Source organism: Pholcus phalangioides, unplaced genomic scaffold (assembly GCF_987345545.1).
Source record: "Pholcus phalangioides strain wild (caught in Gottingen) unplaced genomic scaffold, Ppha-v1.0 ptg000013l_1, whole genome shotgun sequence".
NCBI classification, from domain to species: Eukaryota; Metazoa; Arthropoda; class Arachnida; order Araneae; family Pholcidae; genus Pholcus; species Pholcus phalangioides.
Genome location: NW_028301606.1, coordinates 5569809 through 5594661, shown reverse-complemented (window position 1 = coordinate 5594661; position 24853 = coordinate 5569809). Strand labels below are relative to the sequence as shown.

General features: G+C 35.0%; 1 protein-coding gene across 1 annotated transcript in view; it reads left to right on the top strand.

The window, feature by feature from the left end:
• Positions 1–3513: 3513 nt before the first annotated feature.
• Positions 3514–24853, top strand: part of LOC149078494 (WD repeat-containing protein 46) — a 34925-nt gene continuing 13585 nt past the window's right edge. The window contains exons 1-8 of the mRNA XM_089240606.1: positions 3514–3583; positions 6346–6567; positions 8542–8654; positions 9202–9289; positions 14916–15233; positions 16562–16697; positions 20353–20452; positions 22435–22588. Coding sequence (XP_089096732.1) covers positions 3578–3583; positions 6346–6567; positions 8542–8654; positions 9202–9289; positions 14916–15233; positions 16562–16697; positions 20353–20452; positions 22435–22588 — 1137 coding nt within the window. The 5' untranslated portion in view covers positions 3514–3577. The remainder of the gene's footprint in view (positions 3584–6345; positions 6568–8541; positions 8655–9201; positions 9290–14915; positions 15234–16561; positions 16698–20352; positions 20453–22434; positions 22589–24853) is intronic.

Here is a 24853-nt window from a genome sequence, read left to right as displayed (position 1 = left end):
GCAGAAGCTTTAAATTCCTTATAGAATCCATGGGTTACCGTGAGTTAGGGAGAGCGATAAGGCGAAAAAAATTTTATGACGGGAACAATGGAGCAAAAAAGTTTACGAAACTATGCACTGGAGCTAAGTATGTAGAGTAGGCTGAAATCTGTGAAAGCCATAGAAAATGTTTCCGAAAACCAATAGATAACATTGCTATTATGAGAGCATAAATACTACAGCACCTATGGGTATGTGTCAGTCCTCTGACCATATTTTGTATGGACGGAAAAGTCTCCAATTATCACAAAAGCATCTTGGTCGACTGAAGTTGGTTTTCTGTGGTTCCCAACTTCAAGGTGTAAATGCGAGCCGATCTCCTACCCCTCTCCCTGTAGAAAGTCTCGCCACAGAGAGCAACAGACCTAAAAACAGTGCAAATGTAATTCAATCATAACGCATCGCTCACTTCACTTCTGAAATATAGATGGCAGCACTGAAAAATCAAACAACACTACATCCGCACTCACACTGTTAGGTACACACGCAGTTACAGTTCCGGCACAACCCACTAGATAGCAAATCTCACATAGATGGCGATAGACCTGAATTATGCTCCGTTTAAAAGAAAAAAGACAGTAGCAAAATGCATGAATAACATAGAAAGTTTCGAGAAGGATAGGCTGACCATATTTTCTCGATAAAAAATAGTTCGCAAATGATGGGAATATACGGGGCGTCACCAAATTAAGACGAAATTGCCAATTATGGCACAAAACAGCCTAAACTTTCTGAAAGCCTAGAAATACTAGCGGGCTCATCACTAAGAGTGGCAACCCTTATGAGCCAGGTAATAGCCGACGATGTCACGAAAATCGTTAACTTTTTTTATCACTTACTTCACAAAGACGAGAATATCTAGTAGTCGTCCCAGTAGCAATATAAATTAAAAACAGAAAATATTAAATCGAAATCTTTTATATAAGAAATTTTAAGATATAATGGCCTATGTATAACAACAGTATAACAATGTGTAGCCATATACACCATTACCGAGCACTGTGACGTCAGCATTATCATCTTTAGGCACTGTATGAAATAACAAAAATGCTTAGCTATTTCTAGTCCCCAAGTTTGAAAAGATTTTCAGTATAACTTCGTTTGTGGTGATTGAAGAATTCCTAATATTTTGCTTCGCATGAATTGATTCAGATTTACTTTTTTTCATTCCCCACCCAATCTTTTCCCGAGTGAAGGCAGGCCATTTTATAAGAAATTTGAATTGTTGGGCTGCTCGGATAAAAACGGCACTCAAAGACAGAAGCGTACGTAGGGGGAAAAGAGGGGTACAAGTCCTCAAGAAGAAGTCCAAAGAATTTAGGTTATTTATTCCCAAATATCTAAACATTTTAGAAGGTCTCAGAGCTGTTTCCGCAATGGGCCCCAAAATACTTAAGCCCGTTCCTGCCTATGATTTTCATTATCTCAACTCATTTCATCGTAAAGTATACCCCCTTCCAGAAGGCTTCAGCACACCTCATCAAGCGCTATATCTCAGGTCTTGATTGATAATTTTTATAGCAGTGTAATTTTTTGTAATTATTGCCATACTTAAATGATCGTTGGCTGCCACTAAAAGTTATATCAAAGACAGAGGGTGCACATCATTGTAAAACTATGTTCCGCCACTAGTGCAATCGCAGTATTTCTTTGTTCATTCATCTGAGGACCCTGTATCACCCAATGACTGACTTTAAATGGTTTTGTCATAAAATAGGATGCTTTACACCCCGGGCCCTTTGGTGACGAACAAATCATGAAAAATCTGCAGTAAAAGTGGTACAACATTTTTTGCTTTTTTTTGCTTTGAGCTTTATCTTCAACTCTTCGTAGCATTATTAGGGTTCAAAATTGAAGCGCATTCAAGAAAGCTACAGAGAAAAAGCAGTGGGCCACCGGTGAGCCACTACCTTTTTTCTGTATCTGAACAAAAAGGCTAGTGGGGCGAAATCCCCACCCCTTAGCATGTAAAAAAAAATTGAGTGAAAGAAAAGGACTGCTACCAGAACATTCTCACATTTGCTTGCATTTTACTTTGTGTTTACTTAATTTACATTTCACTGAAAGGGCTCTCTCTCTCTCTCTCTGCAAATATAATGATAAAAAAAGAATGATTTTTTTGGTGAAATTCACAGGACATGTCCACATTTTATTTAAGAAAATAAATGTTACTCTCAACGAATAAGATGTTGAATTGAATATGTTGAATGAATTAATTAAACGGTTTATGCATTGAGAGAATGTTAATGTAATATAAGGCAGCATGCGAATCTGTTGAATGAATTAACTCGTTCACAGCTGCCTGTCAAATGAGAAAAACATCAGGATTCTGACAAAAAAAAGGCCGATGTGCATAAATAATACTCTGTCTGGTTTATGTACATTGCTTAGTACTGTGTGCCTCACCCAGTATTTCAAAACGCTTCAACTCACTTTTATCCAAATATAATGTGGCAACATAAAAAGTTGCTATTTATGTGAGAATAGATTCGACCGTTTCCCAAAAACTACGCAAATTTTTCAGTCTCAACCGGTATTCAAATTTCTGAGTCTCAACCGGTATTCAAATTTCTGAGTCTCAACCGGTATTCAAATTTCTGAGTCTCAACCGGTATTCAAATTTCTGAGTCTCAACCTATGTCCGGATGAATGCGTTACATACTAGGCCCAAGTAAATACTGACACTGCTCAGACTCATGTGGTGCATTGTAACATATTGTTCTCTCATATCCACAATAGAGGTACTTGAGGGTGGGGGATGGTAGTGGTGAACGGGGGTCTCCCTTCACGGGGCGTGGTAGGGGTGTTGGGGCGCTGTGGACAGCGCCGGCGGAGAATTGTCGCGGGTGTCGGGAAGGAGGTGGAGTCGCACTCGCGGTGCTGACCTGACTTTGTCGAGCGGTGATGTGCCCGGGGATTGGAGGTTTGGGTGTGGGGGTATGGTTGTGCTGCCTGGGAGGTTGGCCGGGTGTGCTTTCCCGGCCGGTTTGAGTTTTCTCCTGCAAGCCCACGATCTCACGATCAATGAGCTTTTATCGCAAAAGCGACAGAGCCTAGGCGTGCTCGGTTGCAAACTAAACTAAAAACTAAACTCACGTAGTGTCTGTTTAAATTAATATAAAATCTGTCTGGTGTGGTACTGTAAGTCACACGAAGTGCTGCTAATAAGTGTACTATTCAGAAATAAATGCAAATTTTTCCCCTAGAAATATCATATCGCGTCAACTCAAAGTTATTGAGTTATGAAAATTACTGAATCGATGTTTTGATGAAAGTAAATTCAAGAAAACTCCGACTGGAAAACGAGAAACACCGGGACACGTTTGCAAGAAAAGTTGGGACGACCAGAAAAACCGAAAAAAAACCCGCCGCAGACAATACGGGACGCATGGTCAGTGTGAGAGAAAGACCAACTGGATCATCTCGCTCGAATGCAGTAGGACTGCATTTGCGAGTTGAGTTGCTCATATCAACAGTGGCAACACCATCCTAGGTAAATATAAACAACGTGGTTTTCGTTCATGTTTTTCACTGCATCATGAGTGTAAGAAAATGTTTTAATTCCTTTATATTCTACTTTAATAGAGATAACATAATACTTACTTTTTATATTATAAACAATGCATCAAATTTTATAATATTATATAGAATGTACCGTATCCTTGGATGACTGTATTGCACAGTAAAAATGAGCTAACGGCTTTGTGTATGAGGAGGACATCAATTGCATTGAAATTTCAACTGATCACATTTGATCATAGAGTTGAATTTCGTACGGCAACTTGGCGAGGAACAGTTGTAGTATAATGTCTTTTTAGCGATTGTGTTAGCGGCTTTTCCTTTGGCTAGTAAAACGCCCGAAATGATGGCGAGAAGTCGCTAAGAGTGAAACGAAGGCATGCTTTTTGAACATTTTTCTTGCCAAAGAAAAAAAAAATCGCTGCTACGATTCCATAAACGTGGTTGGGAACAGCTTTGGTATAAGGGACATGTTGGCGATTTTTGGCGACTTTTTTTCCTACGCTAAATATGACCGACGGTCCGAGAAAAAGCCGCCAGACACTACGTGCGCCAGAAAAAAAAAATCGCCAGCATAGAAAACAGTAAAAAACAATGAAAACAAATGGTATAAACAAAAATAAGCTCTGGATTGTTTAAAAAATAAAACTGTGGATAAAAATAAATCAATCAGGGTTTAAATAAAACCGGGCATTGTTTAAATAATAAAGCGATCAGGGTATGAATTAAATACGGGCACTGTTTAAATAAAGGGGAAAAAAAGGGAACAATACAACCTGACCAGCCACGAAAATGTAATCCAAACACTCGGAACAAGCACAAACGACAAAATGGCTGTACGACTATTTGAAAAGACGCGCTACAACAACTAATGTCGCCTGGCAGAATTTTTCAGAAAAGCGACAACCCAGCAGAGCAACACCGAACCAGAGTGTGCCAACGATGGCAACTTATCGCCGGAAAAAAGTTGCCAATTTGGGGTGTCACTTATACCAAAGCTGTTCCGGTGGTTGTGCCAAATTTAGCGATTACATTTTGTCAATATATTGATTACTTTGGCGCGTTAGCTCTTTCAAAAGTTTTCATTGGTGCCCCCCCCCCCTCCCCACAAATAATGTTTTTCTAGCGCTAACATACTATATTTATCTATCTTTTAATTTTTTGTTATCACCAGTGTCTTAAGTCTTTTTTATCGTGTTCGTCATCATTGAAATTTATTTAGGCCGAAACCCTGTTCGCCATCAGACATCCTTTGCTTGGGAATTCTTGAATTTTTTTACGGATGAGAGCATTCCTATTCATTAAGAAAAAACACTTCAGTTATTGACACCAGTTGACCAAGAAATTTGGTTGCCGTTATGTTTGCCCGAATAAGAATTCAAAGCCCAAATGTTATGGGTTAGTGAATTCCTCCTCATGATGTTCTATCTCGCCGAGAAAAAAGAGCAGAATTTCTTTTTTCGTTGGGCATCTTGATTTTCAAGATATTGAAGATGTTTGGCGAACATAAATAATTCTATTTTGCTAAGGGGCAAAAACCTTCACAAAATTAGAAATCACAATTTGGTGCAACTCCCGCTTAAGCAATAGTAGCCAAAATCACCAAAAAAAAAGTTGGAACCATTTTTTCGGGGATGTGTTGAAGATTTTTCTCTTTGAAAGGAAAAACATCAGAGTGCATGACAAGAAGTTGCCAAGAGTGTAACATTCATTCAAATCGAGCACAACTCCGGTCTATTGCCATAGGAAATTTACTACCAAATGAGTTGCGCCAGAAGTATGAGTGTGTGTCCCCCCCAAATACCCCGGGCAACAAAAACGACTGTATACTAAGTGTACAACACACAGAATGCATTCAACTGCCTGACACCTGGCCATCCGCTGCCCAGCCCGCTCCAGCCGCTCAAGAGTGTAACAGAGTCATGCTTTTCAGATAAATTCAAAAAAGTTTAGTACCCTAAACATTATCTTGGACAGTTTATCCTTGAATTTTTCACGCTTGGCTCTTAATGAATCTGGCTGGTGCCTAATTTCTTAAGCCCGGACTACATTCCCTCAGAAGAACAATTTTTAGTAATTAGTTAAAAATACAATCAAGGCGATTTTGAGCGACATTTATATAATAATTTGCATTTCTTCCTTCTGATCATAAATCAACTCAAATACCAGGTGGGCTAATGTCGATTGTAAAGCCTTATGCGAGCATCAACAAGTCTTTCAAAGACTATTTGAGGAATTTGTAGATCGAATGGATGAGTTCCGATGATAAAGAAACTACAAAAAGTGGTGCCTTGAAGAAACCTGACATTGGCCTAGTGTGCCAATGGGTACAGGAGGAGTGGAATTCTGTTTCCACTGAAATTATCATCCGATCCTTTAAAAAGTGTTGCATCAGCAATGCGATGGACGGAACTGAAGATGATATCCTCTTAGAAAGTGACAATGACGATGAGACAGCCCAGATGAAGATAAAAACAAAAATACCGCACCCCCTATGATGATCTGATGGATTACGATGAGCTTGGAGACTCAGAAGAAACGGATTAAAAAGTTTGAATAGTTTTCCATTGTAAATTTCCGTAAGCTATTCATTTTGCATGAAAATATAAGATTTTTTTTCATCTGAAATCCACAGATTTTTTGGGGTTGGCTTATACACGGGTTTTCAATTTATTGAGATTTTGGTGGTCCTGAAATGGGGGATCAGCTTATACACGAGTATATATGGTAAGTCTATATTTCTTGTTCTTATTAATGATACAGTTTTATATTTCATTACTATCATAGGTACGATATTTCAATGCCCCAAAGGAAAGGGAAGAAGAATCAGAGCATCGTTATAACAAGAGGTCTAAATTCAAACATGGCAAGAAACCCAAAGAAGTTGCAAAGTCTCCGGGTGTCAACAACAATAACGACGGTGCCGTTGAAGACGAACTCTTCCCTGGTCCTGCACCAGTGCCCCATAAGAGAGTGAAAAAATATGAAAGAGGAGATGAATTGTGCGAGGTAATATATATTTATGTGAATCAATCGTTTTACTGGTTTTTTAATAATTTTTGTTTTTGTTTTTATGAGTGGTTGTCGAGTTATTACTTTTTGGAATGAGTACTTTGGGTGAAAATGAAGTTTAACTACCCTTAACTGGTGCCAACTTGACGCGAAGACCAAAACCAGAGGCATAACGTAGGAAAATAAAAAAGGTATTTTTCTTGCCGCTCGCCTGTTATTTTTTCCTCTTCCCTCCACGGCACATCAATAATCCAAGAAATCAGAAAAAATCCCATTGGCACACACGTGTGATGATTCATGTTATAAATTGGAATAATCCACACAAAATTCTGCGAATGGTACACGGGTGCTACCAAATAAAAAAAAAATCATGAAAATGCAAAATTAAAATTCACCATAAAAATAAATTCAGCAGCATTTGAAGCTGCTAAACCTCAGCCCAACAGAAGCAATTTAACACTGTCAATAATGAAAAAAAAAAATTGGTGCTGAAACACGACTGTGAGCAGATTATGTAACACCACCGCACGATCAAAGCGAAATGATCAATGTTCAGCAATGCAATAGTGCAGAAAAATGTGCGTGAAATATGCGAGGGGAACGTAGTAGAATTGCTGCAGCTATAACCATAGATGCGATTTTCCTTCTAATTTGTCATGACCCTTTATCCCCAAATATAAATAATAATAAAATAAGAAATGCTGCTGCTTACCGCAATGCAAATATATTGCAATATTTGTGAATCAATAAGCAGGGCAGTCATTTCAACTTTTTCTGGGGGGGGGGGGGGGCAAAGCACATGTACTCAATGTATGTGTATATATATACCATTTTTAGCGTATTTTCAAAAGCCGGGGAGGGGCAACGACCCCCCTGCCCCCCTAATGTCAATAAGTGACATTAAGTGATAGCAGGGCCCACCCTCGCTGGGCGCTGGCTTTACGAGCCATTATTATTGTCAACTTGATGCACCTGAACCACATTTTATTAAATCAGAAAGAAAATACTTTTTTTATAGCCCCCTTCTGGTATTGATATTATTTCACTAGGCAGGTTTGAAGCCCTAGCTGACAAAGGAAGCAGTATAATCCAGTTGGAGCAGGCAAGCACAGAGAAAATAAACAAATGTTTCCAAGGTTCCACATTTGGCGATTTTCTAAAGCGTATCTAAACTACATACCACCCGTATTTTATTATACGGGTGATTATGCTAAACAACAAATTGTAACATAGTTTCTGCATCAGAAACAAAAATATTCATTTATCAGCGATTGCTGCTCTAATCATAGGTGCCAGAATCTGGGAGGCTGAGGCAATTTCACCTGCCAATAAGTTTTGTGGGGGGGGGGGGGCGGTGGCTGAGCTCACCCAATAATTACTGCATATACAAGTCCTGTTCACATGTGCAAATATTGTGGTAGCATTGTGAGTTCTTGCACCTGCTTGGCGACTTTTTCCTTCGTAAGGAAAGAAATGGGGAACAGTCATTGGTGAAAATTCTTGAAGTAGGTTTTAAACCCCCTTTATCTATTTCTCATGTGAATGGGGCTATAATGTGACGCATCCTTCCCCCTCCTACATATGGTATGACGGGAAACTTTCAGCCCCCTTCAATGTTTTCTTCATGTTGACGCCTCTGAATGTAATTTCTATACATTTGTGCATGATTACAAAAAAAAGGAGCAGCAAAAGCCAGGCATGTTTGTTCATTATTTCCCAAGGAACCAGAGTATGCACAGTATTCATTTGACTTAAGGAATTCAGTTGGAACCTGCACTTTCCCTTCCCAATATGCTCAGTCAGTAGCACTAACTTTGATCATTTCGCTAGCTTTGTGTGTGTCCTGACAAAATCTTGGGGGTAAGCATTACGCTCTATTGCTCTGATGATCATCAATATTCTTCCATAAACATGAAATGAATTTTATAAAACACAGTTACAAATATTTGATTAATCAATTATTCTTTTCAGGAGGACATCAAAACCAAAGATCGTAGAAAAGAAATTGCTAAAGTGGATAAGAAATATAAGCAATCCGTCGAACAGGCAGCTAGGACTGAGCTCATACTTCCTGAGGAAAGCGGGTAATGCATTTTTATAACTTAATCCTTTGTTTAAAGTAGCAGGGGTTCTCAAACATTTTTCACTTCGGACGCCCTTAATCAATGCTTATCCTCACTTCCCCAGAGTAGTTTAACAAAGAATCTCTTCAAAAAACCTTCAACAAAGGTTTGCCATACCCTAGGGCACTGTGACATACGGTTTGAGAACCTCTGGTTTAGCGTGTAATTCCTGCGTCTTTGAGAAAAAATTGTTTCATCTTCAGACGGAAATGAAGTACTGTAGGACCAAAATGTATTGCAGGTCTCTATGAACATGATTTACTCCTGTAATATAGCAGGGTGCTACATACAAGTGTATTTTGTTCAATTGCCTGAAATAATGTGGGAGGCAAATAATCAAGTAGCGACGATGTGGTTTATTCAAGATATACTATTATGTTCTATTGTGATGGAGGATTTTGAAATAACGAATTGTATCACCTTGGGTTCCTATGTGTTTTTCCTATGCTTTTTCATCATAAAATTCTGTTTATTTAATTAATTTATTTATATTTTTGTTTTGCCTTAGCTTCTTGGAAGCAGATGAATATGAAGACACTTACAATATATCACAGAAAGATATAGTTGCTGCGGTGGACATAACAAGTGCTACCAAGGTAGACTATTGCAATCTGTCTCTTAAAGAATGTTTCATAATTGTTGATTTAATGTTTTAACATTCTAAGGACTGTCTTTTTGCTCTACATAAAAGGACAGATGCAGTGTGCCAAAAACGTTGAGGCATAACACTAATTTTGAGTTTTTAGTTATTTAATGCTAATTGTGAGGCTTTACACATTTTGTGGAGGATTCCTGCGACAAACGAATAACACATAACAAAAGCAAAACATGAATCTTTAATACTTGCTACATTATAGTAAAAACAATGAAAATGCATGCCACGAAAGTTTATGTACAAATCTTAAATACTCTTTTTAGAAATCATGATTATCATTTTAGTAACTTATGCGATTGACATTACTTTTTATAACATCGAACATACAATTTTCAATCGGGAGTTCCAGGTTTTGTAGCAATTCTAGACGATTATCAAAAAAGCCATGTTTTCCCAATCACATTTCTCAGTTCTGAAACCAAGTAGTATTGTTTTTGTTGCCATAAGTGACACATGTAAGGATACACCATAGGTTTTCTATGGGGGTTGAAGTCTTGACAGAGGGTTGGCTTTTCTAGAACTCCAGCATTTTTGGTTCTGAACCACTTTTTTGGTGACATAAGGTATGTATGGAAGCATAATCGTACTGAGAAATCCAGCTTGAACCACCTAATATTTCTTTGAATGGTGATAAATGGATTGCAAATGTTTCTTGGTACATTTTTGAATTTTGACTACCATTTAAGAATACCAATAAGGTTTGTCCAATATAACCAAATAATGCTCCCCATACCAATACCAAACTTCCACCTTGCTGTGTACTGAATGAAATTCTTGGACTCTTTCTTAGATCATGCCTATAATAAGAATAACCATCTGGGCCATCTTAATTTTACTTTTCATCACAGAAGAGTATGCACAGCCATTCATCTCAATACAACACACAGTTTCGAGTTCAGTTTGATTGTACTTGCGTGTGGTGATGTTTCAATCAGGGTGCATGAATCATTTTGTTTTTTTGAAAGTAGCAGACTTTGTTAGATTGTCTTAGAACAATTTCTTTTAATATATTCAATTCTATGTTTTATTTCATTAGAATAGTGATTTTATTGCAAAACAAGTCAATGTTTTTTTGTCGTCACGTAAACTGTTCACTCTGGTATCCCAGGTATACATTTTGGTCTATAATGCTCACCACATGCTGGTACTCTATAGATGCCTCATTTAAATGGATGTAATTCAATAGAAATTTGAAAAACAGATTTACCTTGTGGCTTCAGTACCTGCATCCCAAATATTTACTTATGTGAGAACTGAGAGGATTTTGGCATAGTGCTTGACTCACGAAAATAATCAAGGTTCATATAGCAATAATGAGAAATGCTCCATTGTGACATAAATCTATGTGGCATATTGAAATTTGCATAAATCTGATTCTGTGCTTATATTTTCGAGGCACAGACAATTTGACTTTTTCCCTTCAAGTTTTAGGTTTTATAAAACCTTTACTATATATGTTCTAGTATATATGATTTCTCTGCATCTTCCGTAAAATTATTAACAATAATCAATCCGCCATTTTTTAATTTTATCGAAGCATATATTGTGCCTAAACTTTTGCTGCACTTTACTGATCACTTAAGTGACAAGACAATAGTTTTACACTAGGTGTTAGTTTTATTACATGTAAATAATGTAGTGATAAATGTTTTATAATAATACTTGACATTCACTGCAGTTGCATTCACATGTCATACTTTTTACTTTTTCAATATCTTTCTTACATTAGAGATTGTTTTTTGCACACATGTCTTATGCATTAGAAATGTTTCGCCTGCTTTGATATTGTGTACAGAAATCTGTCATTGCTGCCATTTTCTTGAAACAGTTTCACTTGATGTTGTTGTTGTTGTGATATCAACACAGCCAAATTTTATATCTGACAAATAGATAAATAATGTCCTCTGAGTTATTAGGTTATTTCATTAACACTACACCTGAAAATATCATTCAGGTTCTGTTTTTTACAAATCAGCCAAAAATTTATTGAGGCTGAGTTGGATTTTAGAGAAAACATGCTCTGGAGTTAATAGTAAAGCTCTCACACAGTACTTTTGAACCATCTGATCAACGATATCAACACCATACTTTTTCCATTGTAAAATTCACAATTTTCACAGAGGTTTTTTTTTCCTCACCTTAATAATATATTTCAAAATTCAAATGCTTTGAACATTGCAGAAAAACATTTTTTTTTTCCAATGGTAAACGTGCAATGCAATAACATCTTCATGTTTTAGTATTTTATATAAAAAAGGCTCTTGATCGTGGAATTTCACTTGAAATTTCTTTTCAAAATTCTCTTCCCCCCCCCCCCCCACCAAACCATTATAGTTTATTTTTTGCTTTAGTTTCTCTGCAAGTATTAGTGAAGTAAAATAATCATCAAGGGATCACATTTCTACAGGCTTTTTTCAGATAAGGTTCAGTAAGTTGAATTATCACATTTTTGGCCAAGTTTGAATATTTAGTTTGTTAGGGAGGATGCTTTCAATTCACCATAGTGAATGAATGCATCTGTATTAGTGTACAAAAGTGGAGAAAATTTCATGGTAGGATTTAACAAAATAGTCACTTTTCCTGCAGTGGAAATGTCTCCAACAGGGGTTTTCAACCTTTCAGACATGGCGGGCCAAATAAAAATTTTCCATGTAGCTCACAGACCATTAATTCCTACCGTGTGTTATTCCCCTTATTAGACAGTGCTTTTCAAATTATTGAACATTTCTATTTACTCTGAAATTATTTCTTTCATTAGATTTGAATTCTTATTTATTTTGAAATAATTTCTTTCACCAATTCCGATTTTGTTTTAGAATTTATTTTATTTATTCTGGATTTTTTCCACATAATTTTGTAATTAAATTTTCACTAATTCCAAAATTTGTGCTAACAATTCTGAATTTTTTTTACTATTTTCAATTTTTATTGTTATACAATTATATCTTTCATTAATTCTTAATTTTTTGAAGGAAGTAGTATTACTTTTAACAATTCTGAGATTAATCTCAATAGTTCTGTTATTATTTCTATCAGTAGTTCTGCAATTATTACTTTTGGTAGCTCTGCAATCAATTATTTTCCTCATAAATTTTCATCAATTATAAATTTTTTTTTCAATAATTCTAAAAATATTTTTTTCATTGAGGTGCTTTTCAGCATTTCTGTAATTATGTATACCTAACCTTTTGGATGTCAAATTTTTCCTCTTGATGAAATCATAGGTCCCAAAAAGTATTCTAGTTCTGGGTCCCCCAAATTTGTTACGACTTCCCTTTCAATGTACCAAATGCACAGCATTATACAGTCGAATCCTGTTTTAACAAATACTGTTATGGCGAAAATCTTGTTTTAACGAACACTTTTTAATCCCCCAAATAAGTTTACATAGGAACAATCCTAGATAACCTAGAATTCCTTTATAACAAAATTTCGTTTTAACGAAGTGATTCCTCCGGTCTCTTGGTGTTCGTTATAACTGGATTCGACTGTAATTGAATTTGAAAAGTGTTCCATTGTTTTAAGTACAGCAGTCTAGATTTCAGTGGCCAGCGCTCTGTAATGATTTTTTTTTTTTGTAATTTAATTGTTTTTCTACAGGGTGAGCAAAAAGTCCGCAGAAACTTAAAAATTCATAAAAACCAAAAATAACCAAAATAAAATGGTTTGCAGGGTTATCATCGCTGGGTCACTGGAATTTTTTTACGAAAGGAAAATTTTTTCTTTTCAAAAAACAGCCAATAGGTGGTGGTGCTGACGTACACAAGTCAAAGAAAAGATACACAAATAACGAACAGAATGCAGGGGTGGGAACTCTGCGCCAAAACAAATATCTTGTGCCATCCTGCTCCAATAGCGTATTTTTGCATTTTTCTGCGCCAAATAGCGAATTTTGCTTCAGTATGCCCGGAATTTCGGAAAGGACCCCAAAAATTTTTTGTTCCTGCTAGCCACGAAACGTTTCTTTACGAGAAGAGCATGTTTTATTTCACTATACTTAAACTATCGGCCCCTGATCGGGCTTTCCATCGCGAAACCCCGATATTGTCTGTGATCGTGGAACTGAATATGGTTTGCAATGCCTTTCAGCTTTAAAGTGCAAATTCGAGTGTTTCCGTTTAAAAAAAAAGTCGTCACTGGAAGCAGCAGAAATTACTGTAGTCGATTGTCATTGTGCTAAATCCCGATGTTTCGTGAAAAAAATTTTCATTCCTGGAGTAAAAAGTGCATGTCCGCCGAATTACGAATGTTAGTTTATAAACTTTGCAGAATATCGCCAATGTTGCCGAATAACGAGCGTTAAATCGCCAATGTTGCAGAATAACGAGCGTTAAATCATCAATATTGCCAAATAACGAGTGTCAGATTGCCAATCTCGCCAGATAATGAGTGCTGAATTGCCAAACATCGAGTTGATTCTTCCGAAATTCTCTCCCACTTTGCAACAATTTCTTTCCAAGTATAAAAAAATTAAAAGCTTATAAAATTTTTTTAGCTCATTTGAAGTGCTGCTGTTCCAGACAGCAAATAGTGCCCTCAGTGAGCAAAAATCATCTTAAATAGACGGGTGCAAAAAATTTTATGATAGCCGCTCTTTCAAACAAGGTGTCAAAAGCCTAAAACACCAAAAACAAAAATCAAGCTGACGAAAAGATATTTGATAACAAAAGACAGTGCAGTTTTATTTTGAAAAGGGTTGAGGGTTAATGAAAATATTCTTGTTAATTTCACTGCTCCAATTTATAAATATCTGCTCCAAATCCCATATTTTGCTGCTCCAAAATTGCTCCAAATCCCAAATTTGCTGCTCCAAAACTGCTCCAAATCCTGAATTTGCTGCTCCAAAACTGCTCAGAATCCTGAATTTTGCTGCTCCGAAATGGACTTCGTCACTTCCCCCCCCCCCCTGAGAATGCCTCCAAATCATTTATTACAGTAGTATGTGTTCCACATAACCACCACCACAGGGAATAACACATTGCAGGCAAGTTACAAATCCAACAAAGCTTTATCCTTCGCACTCAGCATCCTTGTTCACATACACGATTTTCAATGGTGAACAGATTGTGGATTAGGAGCACAAGTTCTTATAACTGTCTTATTTGCATATTTCCACAGAAGTTGCTCATATCAGTGCCACCTATCGGCTGTTTTTGTTTTTCCCATGTCTTAAAAAAATTCCCGTGACCTAGCAATGCTAACCCTGCAGACCGTTTTTTATTTTGGTTATTTTTCCAGTTTTTATGAGTTCTTAAAGTTTCTACAGACTTTTTGCCTACCCTGTATCTATAAATAGCTATTTTCCCAAAATGGTCGGCAGGAATGGCAAAAAAGCTCGGAGGGTCATGGGTTTTAGTACCTTGGTCAACATTTCTGGTCATGGCCCTTATTTGGTGAGCATAAAATATTAATAAAACAACTAATTGTATAGTTGGACAGAACAATGTATCAATGTTTTTAAGAAAAGTGAAGAAATTTCAACATTCTAAAGAAACTGGTTCATCATAAAAATGGAGCAAAATTTTACATTGTGTCTATAGTTATATTTAACTTTTTCTTCTTTTCAGTGTTTCTCCTTGTCACTGAAAGACTTTGGACCATACAGGATGAATTACTCAAGAGATGGCAGGCATTTGCTTCTAGGAGGTCGCCGTGGCCATATTGCTGCCATGGATTGGGTGACGAAAAAACTCTTATGCGAGACAAATGTGATGGAATCTGTTCATGATGTGTGTTGGCTTCATGTGCCAACCATGTATGCAGTTGCTCAGAAAGACTGGGTTTATGTTTATGACACTGAAGGAATTGAGCTTCATTGTGTGAAGAAACTGTTTCGAGTCTTGAATATGGAATTCTTACCATATCATTTTCTACTGGCATGCTCGGTTAGTAGTTTAGTTTTCCTGTCAATTTTTCTTTGATTTTTACCTTTCTAAAGCTTATAGTTAAAGTTATTCCTGTTAGCTTTGCTGAAATTATTTTCTGGTGGTTTTCCCCTTAAGATATCAGGTTCAAACCAGCTTTGAATTTGCAAAATAGTGCACTAAATTCAAGTCATGCTCATTGTAAACATGCTAAAGTTTATATTACATATGAGTTAGCTAGTTAAATATTTATTTTTCAAAGGCAAGATCCATCCAGGCAAGAAGGTAAAGTGAATACAGTGCAACCTTGAAAACTCAATATTTATTATTTCCATAGTTGACGCAATACTAAAGTCAATGGAAAAACCTCTTGACGCACTATTACCACATCCTGCTTAAGTCAACTATGATTCGCATACTTGCATCATCACTACTGATTTTCAGAAATTGCCTGTTGATTAGTTCAGAATATTTTACTCACATGTTTCAAAAATTTTGTTTCATTGTTTCTGCCATTTATTTATCTATTGATATGTGTCTTAGATTCTCCCCCACACCTTTTGGGTAGGGTTACTTCCTGTAATTCTTGTGTTAGGAACCTGGAAAGTTAGCCAGGGGACTATGCATGTCAAAAACCACAGACAGATGTCAACAGTATTTGCCAATACACATCTAGATGCATGATTTATGCATTAAAATTCAATTTTACTTCTCCAAATTTCGTTGTGGACTATAAATACTCAATTAATCCTCCTAAATTTCAAGTAATTTTTTGATTAGAGTTGTTTCTCACTGATAAGAAAAACCCTTATAATTTTGAAGAGTGACTTAAAAATTTTATTTTCATATCACACTGGATGTGAACGACTTCTGAAATGTTTGAGCGAGAAATAGCTGAGAAAGATCAGAATGAGATAAGTGAGAGGAGGAAAATTGTTTTGGAAAATTTCATCGCTCATTCACAAATGACGTCTTCGGACAATCAAAATATGATTTTTCCACCTGGTTTGGAATTATTCTCAATACAAAAACTCTTCATAGAAATTTTATGAATTGGTAAATGATGTAATGTAGCATTGTTCAGCAATATACAGGCACGTATGCATTCATGAACTCTTTCTAAAAAAATGTTAAAGGAGTGAAATGAAAAAAAAATCTTATTAACTTGCCATCCTCTTAAGTTCGCATGTTTTTCGATCTCTTTGTGGTGTTGAGTTATCAGGATCCCACTGCATAAGCATCAGATAGATATTCTAACAAAACATAATATTTTTATTATGTCACACTGTCATTTGTGTACTATGTCAACTTCATATATCAAGTTTTATGCTCTCTATTTTTTATTTAAGAGTGAGAAAGGTTTTCTTAGTTGGTTGGATATTTCTGTTGGGAAAATGGTCACAGAAACATATACCGGCGCAGGAAGACTGAATGTTCTCTGTCAGAATCCGTATAATGCAATCCTTTTAACTGGCCATCCGAATGGTAAGTACTGTATTAATATACAGTATATTATACAGTGAAACCTGTATAAAACATATACAGTATTTGTGTATTATAACAATCAGCTTTTTACTGTTGCATTCTGAAATAATCATGTGGAAAATATAATTTATAAATAAATAAATAGAAATATACACACACAGTTGAGATGCTTGTTATAATGACTACACGTTATAACGACCATTTATTAAAATGACCTTAGGAAATGTCAGTGATGTTTTCCTACAGATGAAGGGTTGTTATAACAATATACAATTTTTTTATGTAAATGATACTAGACAAATAAATGCAGGAAGTATCGATTTGCTTTTATGCTTGGCCAAAATATATTTTTGAAATAGGACTTTTTTACTCTAGTCTTCAGCTGTCGCAAAAACTTACTAACCATAAAGATTGATAGTTAAATTCAAATTCTAAACTGTTATTTGCATAATAAATGGAAAAATAAATGTATAACAATACATCACATGCAAAGATAGGTGGGGGGGAAAGAATATATTTTTGCCAGGCCAGTTTTTACCATGGTTATTTCTACCTATAGCAAAAACTTGCCAACCCTGATACAATAAAATCTTGATATAATTATAATCTGTAGCCAAGAAAAAAATATTGTATAGGGGTTTATTGCTATATTGAGCATCGTTGTGGTGAGGTTTCACATCAACTTACACTACCCTGAGTTACGCGATTTCAGAATTACAAGATTTTCTGTGAAAAATGCACATTTCTGAAATTCAAGCATAATCACTAGATTATTGCAGAGATAGTAGCCATTAAGTGATAATCAAGAAAAAAATATGTTTTATTCCATCGGGGAATATATTTAATGAAATTATATCAGGATTGGCAGGTTTTTAATGGTTTAAACCGTAGTTTAAACTGTCATGTCAAAAATCTCAAGTATATATTGCTTCTAATATAAAAATTCCCATTGGAAATACATACACTAATTGCATGTATTGTTTAATATGACTATGCTATACAAAGACTAAATACTTAATATGATTGTAAAATAATTTTCTATTCTCTGCAGAATTATTTTATGCAATATATATATTGTTTTCTTATAAAATAATATATATATTGTTTTCTTATAAAATATACAATTTGAATAAAGCACAGCATAAAAGTTGCAGGAAAAACTGTTTGATATTCTTCAATTCAAGATGATTCTTGATGTTCCACAATTTCTATGATATGGTATATGTACTAGCATTTATATAATGCAATTGTTTTCCAATTGAAGCTGTATCTAAACGTGCAAATCAATGCTTTGAGTATCAAGTCCTGCCACCTCTGCTTTGATTGAAAATACTCTTTAAAACTCCCTGGATTTGTACAACCTTAGCTAATAAATTTTTAGGTGAGCATGAGAATAAATTAGCTTAATTAGTATATTAACAGATGCTGCCATACAATTTTTATATGGAATAAAATTTTAAGCAGATCAGAAAATTTAAAATATCAAAATAGACATTCTCTCTCAGTAATTATAATTCAAAATATAAAACGCTTCAATCTACGTAAAAGTAATTGCTTTGTTATTTAACATAGCCGGTTGAAAAAAGCTATTTCACAACATTGACAATAAGTTTTTGAATATTTAAATATTGAGTTGGTTTCTGAAGTCAAAAAACTTAACCTGATGCCCTATCACACATATTTTAAATAAACACCTTTATTTTGCTAAGTAAATTGAACATGGGTAATCAGTAGTTTAGATAAAATGGAACATAAAATATCTGTTCTAGACTTTTTTTTTTGTGTCAAAAAATTCAAAATTGCAAGATATAATTAATATTTTGTTTTAATTATTGTTATAGATTAATGTTTAAAATAAAACATTTTAATATGCAAAAAGGTAAGTTCTTCAACATGTTACATACCTAATGTGTTCAAAACTTTATCTAAAATTATTCATTTAGGTTTTGACGTCAAAAACCAAACCCTGAATTATATATACCAGTTCTTTTTGGAGGTTACAGTATGTAAAGATGAAAACTTTGCTGGTATTTTAGAATGGAATCCTCAAGGCTTGTTTGATATCTATTTTCACAGAGAAAGTCAGAATTTTATACCTGGAGTCCAACACTAAGTTTAAAAAATAATTTGTTTAATATATTGCTCTTGGATGACAATGCACTGGGTCTATAACTTTCAATTAACTTCAAATCATGGCTGAAATTTGTTTCCTTTTCTCCAAACATGAGCAGTCCATTCTTTTTGATTGATTGAGATGTTGTCAAAACATTCAAAGCATTTTCTCATTTGCACAGATTTCAGAGTGCAAACACAGATTTCATGTCTTTTTTACCAGACTGGATTGCATTCACGATGCAAGTTAGATTTATGAAGCCCCATAGAAGAATACCATAGCATTATAGTCATAGTAAGAAAGAAAAAAACGTGTTCTTTCTATAATTTGGTGACAATTAACTAATATCTATATGTATTTCTATTGAAAACTATACCTCGACCTACACGGTTGTCCCACCCTTTTGTGTAACTTTTGAGTATTATGGTGCTGTGTTTAGTTTAGAAAGAATTGGTTTACTTTTTGGACAAAATTTGCTACTTTCATTGGAAATGCAATTGTGTGAAATGCAGGGGTATTCAATGTTTTAAACCCTTTTGTAAAATAATTTATGCTCATTCTTTTAACTAATAAAATTAATACCCATATATATCATGTTAATATAATTCTTAAACCAGAGTCCGTGTGTTTCAAGCAATTTCTTTGCATTCAATTTTTTCTGAAATGATACTAGATATAAATAAGTGTGGGAAGTATCCATTTTTTGATGCTCGACAAATACATATTATTGCCAGTACATTTTTACTGCAGTTTTTTCCAGCGATGGTGAAAATTCACCAATTCAAAAATTTATTAGTTCTTATACTAAAGTTTTTGTTCAAAAACTGTCTTATTTGCATTTAAAAGAATAATCAAATGCACAATACTGTCTCACATGCATAAATGGAGGAAAAGTTAATTTTTGCCGTGACATTTTTTTCGCAGTTTTTTTTTTCCAGCACAAACTTGCAAAGCACAAACATTGGCAAAAACTTGCCAGCTCTAGAACTTGGTAAGCAGTTTACTTTGCTTGTAATTTGCAACATATTATCCCCATATTGAGTCAAATCTAATTAGTTTTATCCATTTATATTGTCACAGATTGTATCGTGCGTTTGGATGAAAATAATGTTTCAGAGAGAATTAGGTGTATGTCAAATGGAAATGGGGGAGAAGATTGTGTAAATATATTTATGATATGGGAGGGGGGGGGGGGTAGTATCACTGTGCTTTGGTTTGGGGGGGTTCAGTACATCTTGAAGTAGTGGTTCCAGTACCATCATATTTCAATAATAAAATAATTGATAGGCTATCTTTTAATTGTGCTGATCGATGATTTGAAATACTGGAAGTTATGATAGAATGATGTATTACTGTGGAAAGAAAATGTATGAATATATTGTGTTCCACTTATTTTATGACATTATTTAAATTGATTGAATTACAGTTTACAGTTTTCTTCTAATCTGTATTTATATTTATATGTTATTATTTCACATGTTTCATTCAGTATAAAAGAAGTGTTAGCTTATTGTGCTTTTCCATATTTTTTTCTCCCATAAGGATCTGTGCGTATGTGGTCACCAAATGTAAAAGAGCCAATAATCCAAATGCTATGTCATCCTCATCCAATAAGATCAATTGCTGTCGATCATAGAGGCCTGTGAGTAATATATATCTTTCAAACTTGAATGTATGGTGTATAATTGCAAATTTTACTCATATACTATGTTCTAGGATCTCACTGCGCAGTGAAACCTGTATAAAATAAAACTGAAGGGAACAAAATAATTTTCGGTTTTATATAAAGGTTCACATCAAAGCATTAATTAACTATGGGGCTATTTTTGATTTCACTCAAAACAGGTTTCTGTCTCATACAGTGTCCATCTTAGGATACATCCATAGTGTACTGCTGAACCGCTTAAACCCCAACAGTTACAAACAGCGAGGTGATCTGCAAGATCCGCTGGTGGTGGTTATAGAGCACTGATTGTGGGAGCATTCCTCTCCATGATCAGTTGGCATCATGAAGCTGTCATGTGAGGATCCAGTATGTATTTTGTTATTAGACATGAAATAATGATTAACACCCATGAAATGAATAAGCTTCGCCCTACCATACTTTGTTACCTCATCTCAAAGCTCATCATGAGAATTATGGTGAGCTCAATAATGATCACCACTCAATAATTGAGTCAGTTAAAGCAAGTGCACTATGAATGATCCAATTAGTTTTTACTACTTTCTTTCCCCCCACTCATTCTCTGCGATAAAGTGGGAAGCAGTGCAATATGGACACTCTTTGACAGGTTTCACCGTATTAAAAGATGTTATTATTCGTGATTTGCAGCTAAAGGTAGAAAATTATGGTGGTGTTTTTTTTCTTGCATGGTAAATTACTATTTTCAATGTCATCTTTTCCAAAATCCATAATATCAGGCAGGGACTTATGCAAAACTCTGTGTGTGTGTGGGGGGGGGGGATTTCTTTCAGAGAAATTTTGAGTTACAAACCATCAAAAACATTTAAATTAACACAGAAATTGATCAAAATAGCATTAACTTTTTTTGGTTTGCTGGGGGGGGGGGGGGTGTTAGGCATGACTCTGTTATCAGGAAAAGGATTTTTATTTCCCTCCCCCCCCCCCCCCTAATTATTTTAACTTTGTTTTTGTACTAACTTTTTTTTTTTCTTTTTTCTAACAAAGCACAACTCACTCAGGTCTATCACCATGGGCAATTTACTATAGAGTAAATTGTGTTGGAAGTGTAAGTGTGTGCACCTAACAGTCTGAGTGCATATCTAATGTTGTATCTGAATTTCATCTGTATTTCAGAAGTGAAGTGAGTGAAGCGTAGTGACTGAGTACTTGTACTGTTTGCAGGCCTGTTGCTGTCTGTGGCAAGACTTATCATAGGCCTGCATCTGTTGCTTGAAGTTGGGAACCACAGAAAACCAACTTCAGCCGACCACCATTGTGGCGACGGAGAGTCCTCGCAAAGCGAGTCCGTCACTATGATCACTTGACCGCCACAGCAGCTGTTTGTACTAACTGTGATATTTATCTTTATACCTTTGCAGATAGTAATAGGCGCCATAAAAATGATTGAATATGCCAGACCCCTCTGTAGTGAACCTGACTAATAACAAGCTTCTGGATAAAGCCAAAAAAGTTTTTAGTTCTTGAAGTTCTTTGTAATGGGTTTTATTTATTTTAAATGGGCTAATTTATTTTATATTTATTTAATTTGGTGATTTTTTTTTCTTGGATGAAAGAATCTCGCAGAAGGGGATAATCTAATATTTCCTTGAAAAATTAATTTTTATTTGAAGTTGTGCTTCATTTTTTGTCAGTCTGGGAAATGTGCAAATGCATGCAATAAAATTCCATACAAATTCCCAGTAATTTCCATGGAGCAAAAATAATCGTTGTTGTAAAAATATTCAAAGATTGAAAAATAGTGATGAAATTTAGAATTACATAATTTGACAATTTTTATGCATTATTTTTATTATTGGGTGTTTTGATGAAGGAATGTACAATTGAAAATATTGATTTACTGATGATGAGGGCAATTATTCTCATACAGACTGTTATCAGTTTTTGTTTGATGTCTTCATGTAATAAAACTTGTTTTGCAGGTATGTGGCAACTTCAAGCGTTGATGGAAAGCTGAAAATTTGGGATGTGAGGACTTATAAGAGTTTACAATCCTACCTCTTGAAAGGTTCCATAGGATTTTTGAATTTCAGCCAGAGTGGCTTACTGGCAATTGGAAAGAACAATGTTGTTGAGGTGAAAACACGACGTATACTTGTATTGATAATTTATTTCAATGCGTGTTATCTAGAATTTGTTAGATTTTTCTTTTACTTCTCGTCATCAATGTTTGAATCATATTGCATTGAAAGTTTATTTTCTGATATATTCTATATATGGGGGTGAGGTTATAAGTCAGAGGAGTGTAAGTCAATTAATTGTCATTTTGAGAAAAAGGTTTTACTGGAATTGATTTCATGGAGCCCCATGTTAAAAATTTTTTGATTTCACAATCTGGGGGCAAATTATTGAGAGAAGCTGAGACTTATTTAATTTTTTCCCCCTAATATTTTAGTACTTCTAGGTTAAGTCTTTGGACTTTAGTTAGAATTGTGAAAATTTGACTTGCACTACTCATACTTTAACCCCATCATATAGTGACGGTAATGATTTCATTAACACTAGAAAGACCAGGCCTGTCATTTTGACCATTTTCCATCTTCTCACTCCATTTTCATTGAATTGCCAGATTCCATAAATTTTAGAACTTTTCCTAAACACACCCAAAGCTTATGCTGTCCACTTTTCATCAGTTTAAAAATAATTAATGAATATATTTGTTTCACCTAGAAGGGCTATGACCAGTCAATTTTGACCAATTTAATTAAAACTCTGACCTCTTTTGACTAGTTTTATCTTCACTCGGATTATTGAAAATTGTGTATCACTCATTTGAATTGTGTTTTATTTTACTCAAGCACATTATCTTTTAAGCTAGTACAGATGTAACAAACTTTGCACACAAAGTAAAGTTTCTTTATTTTTCCAACTTTGTTGAAAATGGGCCAAACTGTAAGGCAAAAAGTCAGTACTTCTAGTGTTGAGAGAGAAACTATATACACTGTGAATCACATAGTAATAAAATAAAATCACATAGTGAAATTATGAATGAAAAACTACTAGTGTTTTGAGGATATTGAGAGCTTTGAACTCTTGAAGATGAATTGTGAACAGTTAAAATTTCAATATTTTTAGCTGTATCAATGTATAATCTGTCCATATTTTGGTACTATATGCAGGCATTATGTGCGTGTGTTTTAAAAAAGAACATACTGGGAGTAACTAGTATTCAAGCATTGGTCACCATCACAATACAATATTGGCATATATTTAACATTATCGTTGTGCCATTAAGAATCGGTTATTATATATTTAGTGAGCGAGATATATTAGAATAGTTGCAACTAATTGCTGTAGAGCAGCGGTTCTCAACTGGTGCTCCTTGTGCGCTCTCCAGGGGCTCCACGGAAGTTTGAGGAAAATAAAAAATAGCAGTAAAATTTAAAATAACGATTATACATGTTTTTAAATAATGAAAATAAATCACTAACTTTGATGAATAATTAAAAAAATTGACCTACGGGGCTCCGCAATAGTGTATTTTTACTTGTAAGGGCTCCGCGAGTCAAAACAGGTTGAGAACGGCTGCTGTAGAGTAAGAATGTTCAGCCATTTAGATTAGGGGAACAAAATCCTTTTAAAGAATACTGCAGAAATATCGCCAGATATACAATATTTCTGCCATTTCAGGACCAGAAACTGGAATAAAGCCATATAACCTGTATTTTATGAGATGTGCCCATGATTTTGGTTGTTCCCAACTTTTTTTAAATGAAATTTCCCATTCCCCCCCCCCCTATTTTCAAAGAGGCTCAGGTGAATTCAAATGATTTTTATGACTTTTCAATTACATTATGGCAATTATGATATTAATTATTTATCTTAATTTTGCATAATCCACCATTTTCTGTGATTGGCAATTTTCAGCATTTTAGCTATGATTAGCTATTTCAGTTGCCTCTGACAATTTTTTGGCTATAAATGGCAATGTTACTTGCCTTTGCCAATTTTTCAGCTGCAAATGGCAACTTCACCTGAATTCGACAATTTTTTGCTGTAATAGGTAACTTAATTGCTTTTGACAATTTTTTCATCTGTGATTGGCAACTATACTTGCCTTGACAACTTTTTGGCAGCTAGGTATTTGTCATTTAAAAATAAATAACATACAAATGTGTACAATGATACTTTTCTATGGAATAACTTTTTCGGGTCAGATAAAAACCTTTGGCGAGCTGCATTTGGCCCGCGGGCCTGAGGTTGTTCACCCTTGATTTAGATTTTCTATCCTACGTTGGCAGAAAAAAAGGTTTATGCCCACATTGGATAGAAAATAAATTTTTAGCTTTACTTGAAATGTTAAAGATAGCAAATAGAGCAAGACTTTGAAGCCAAATTTAC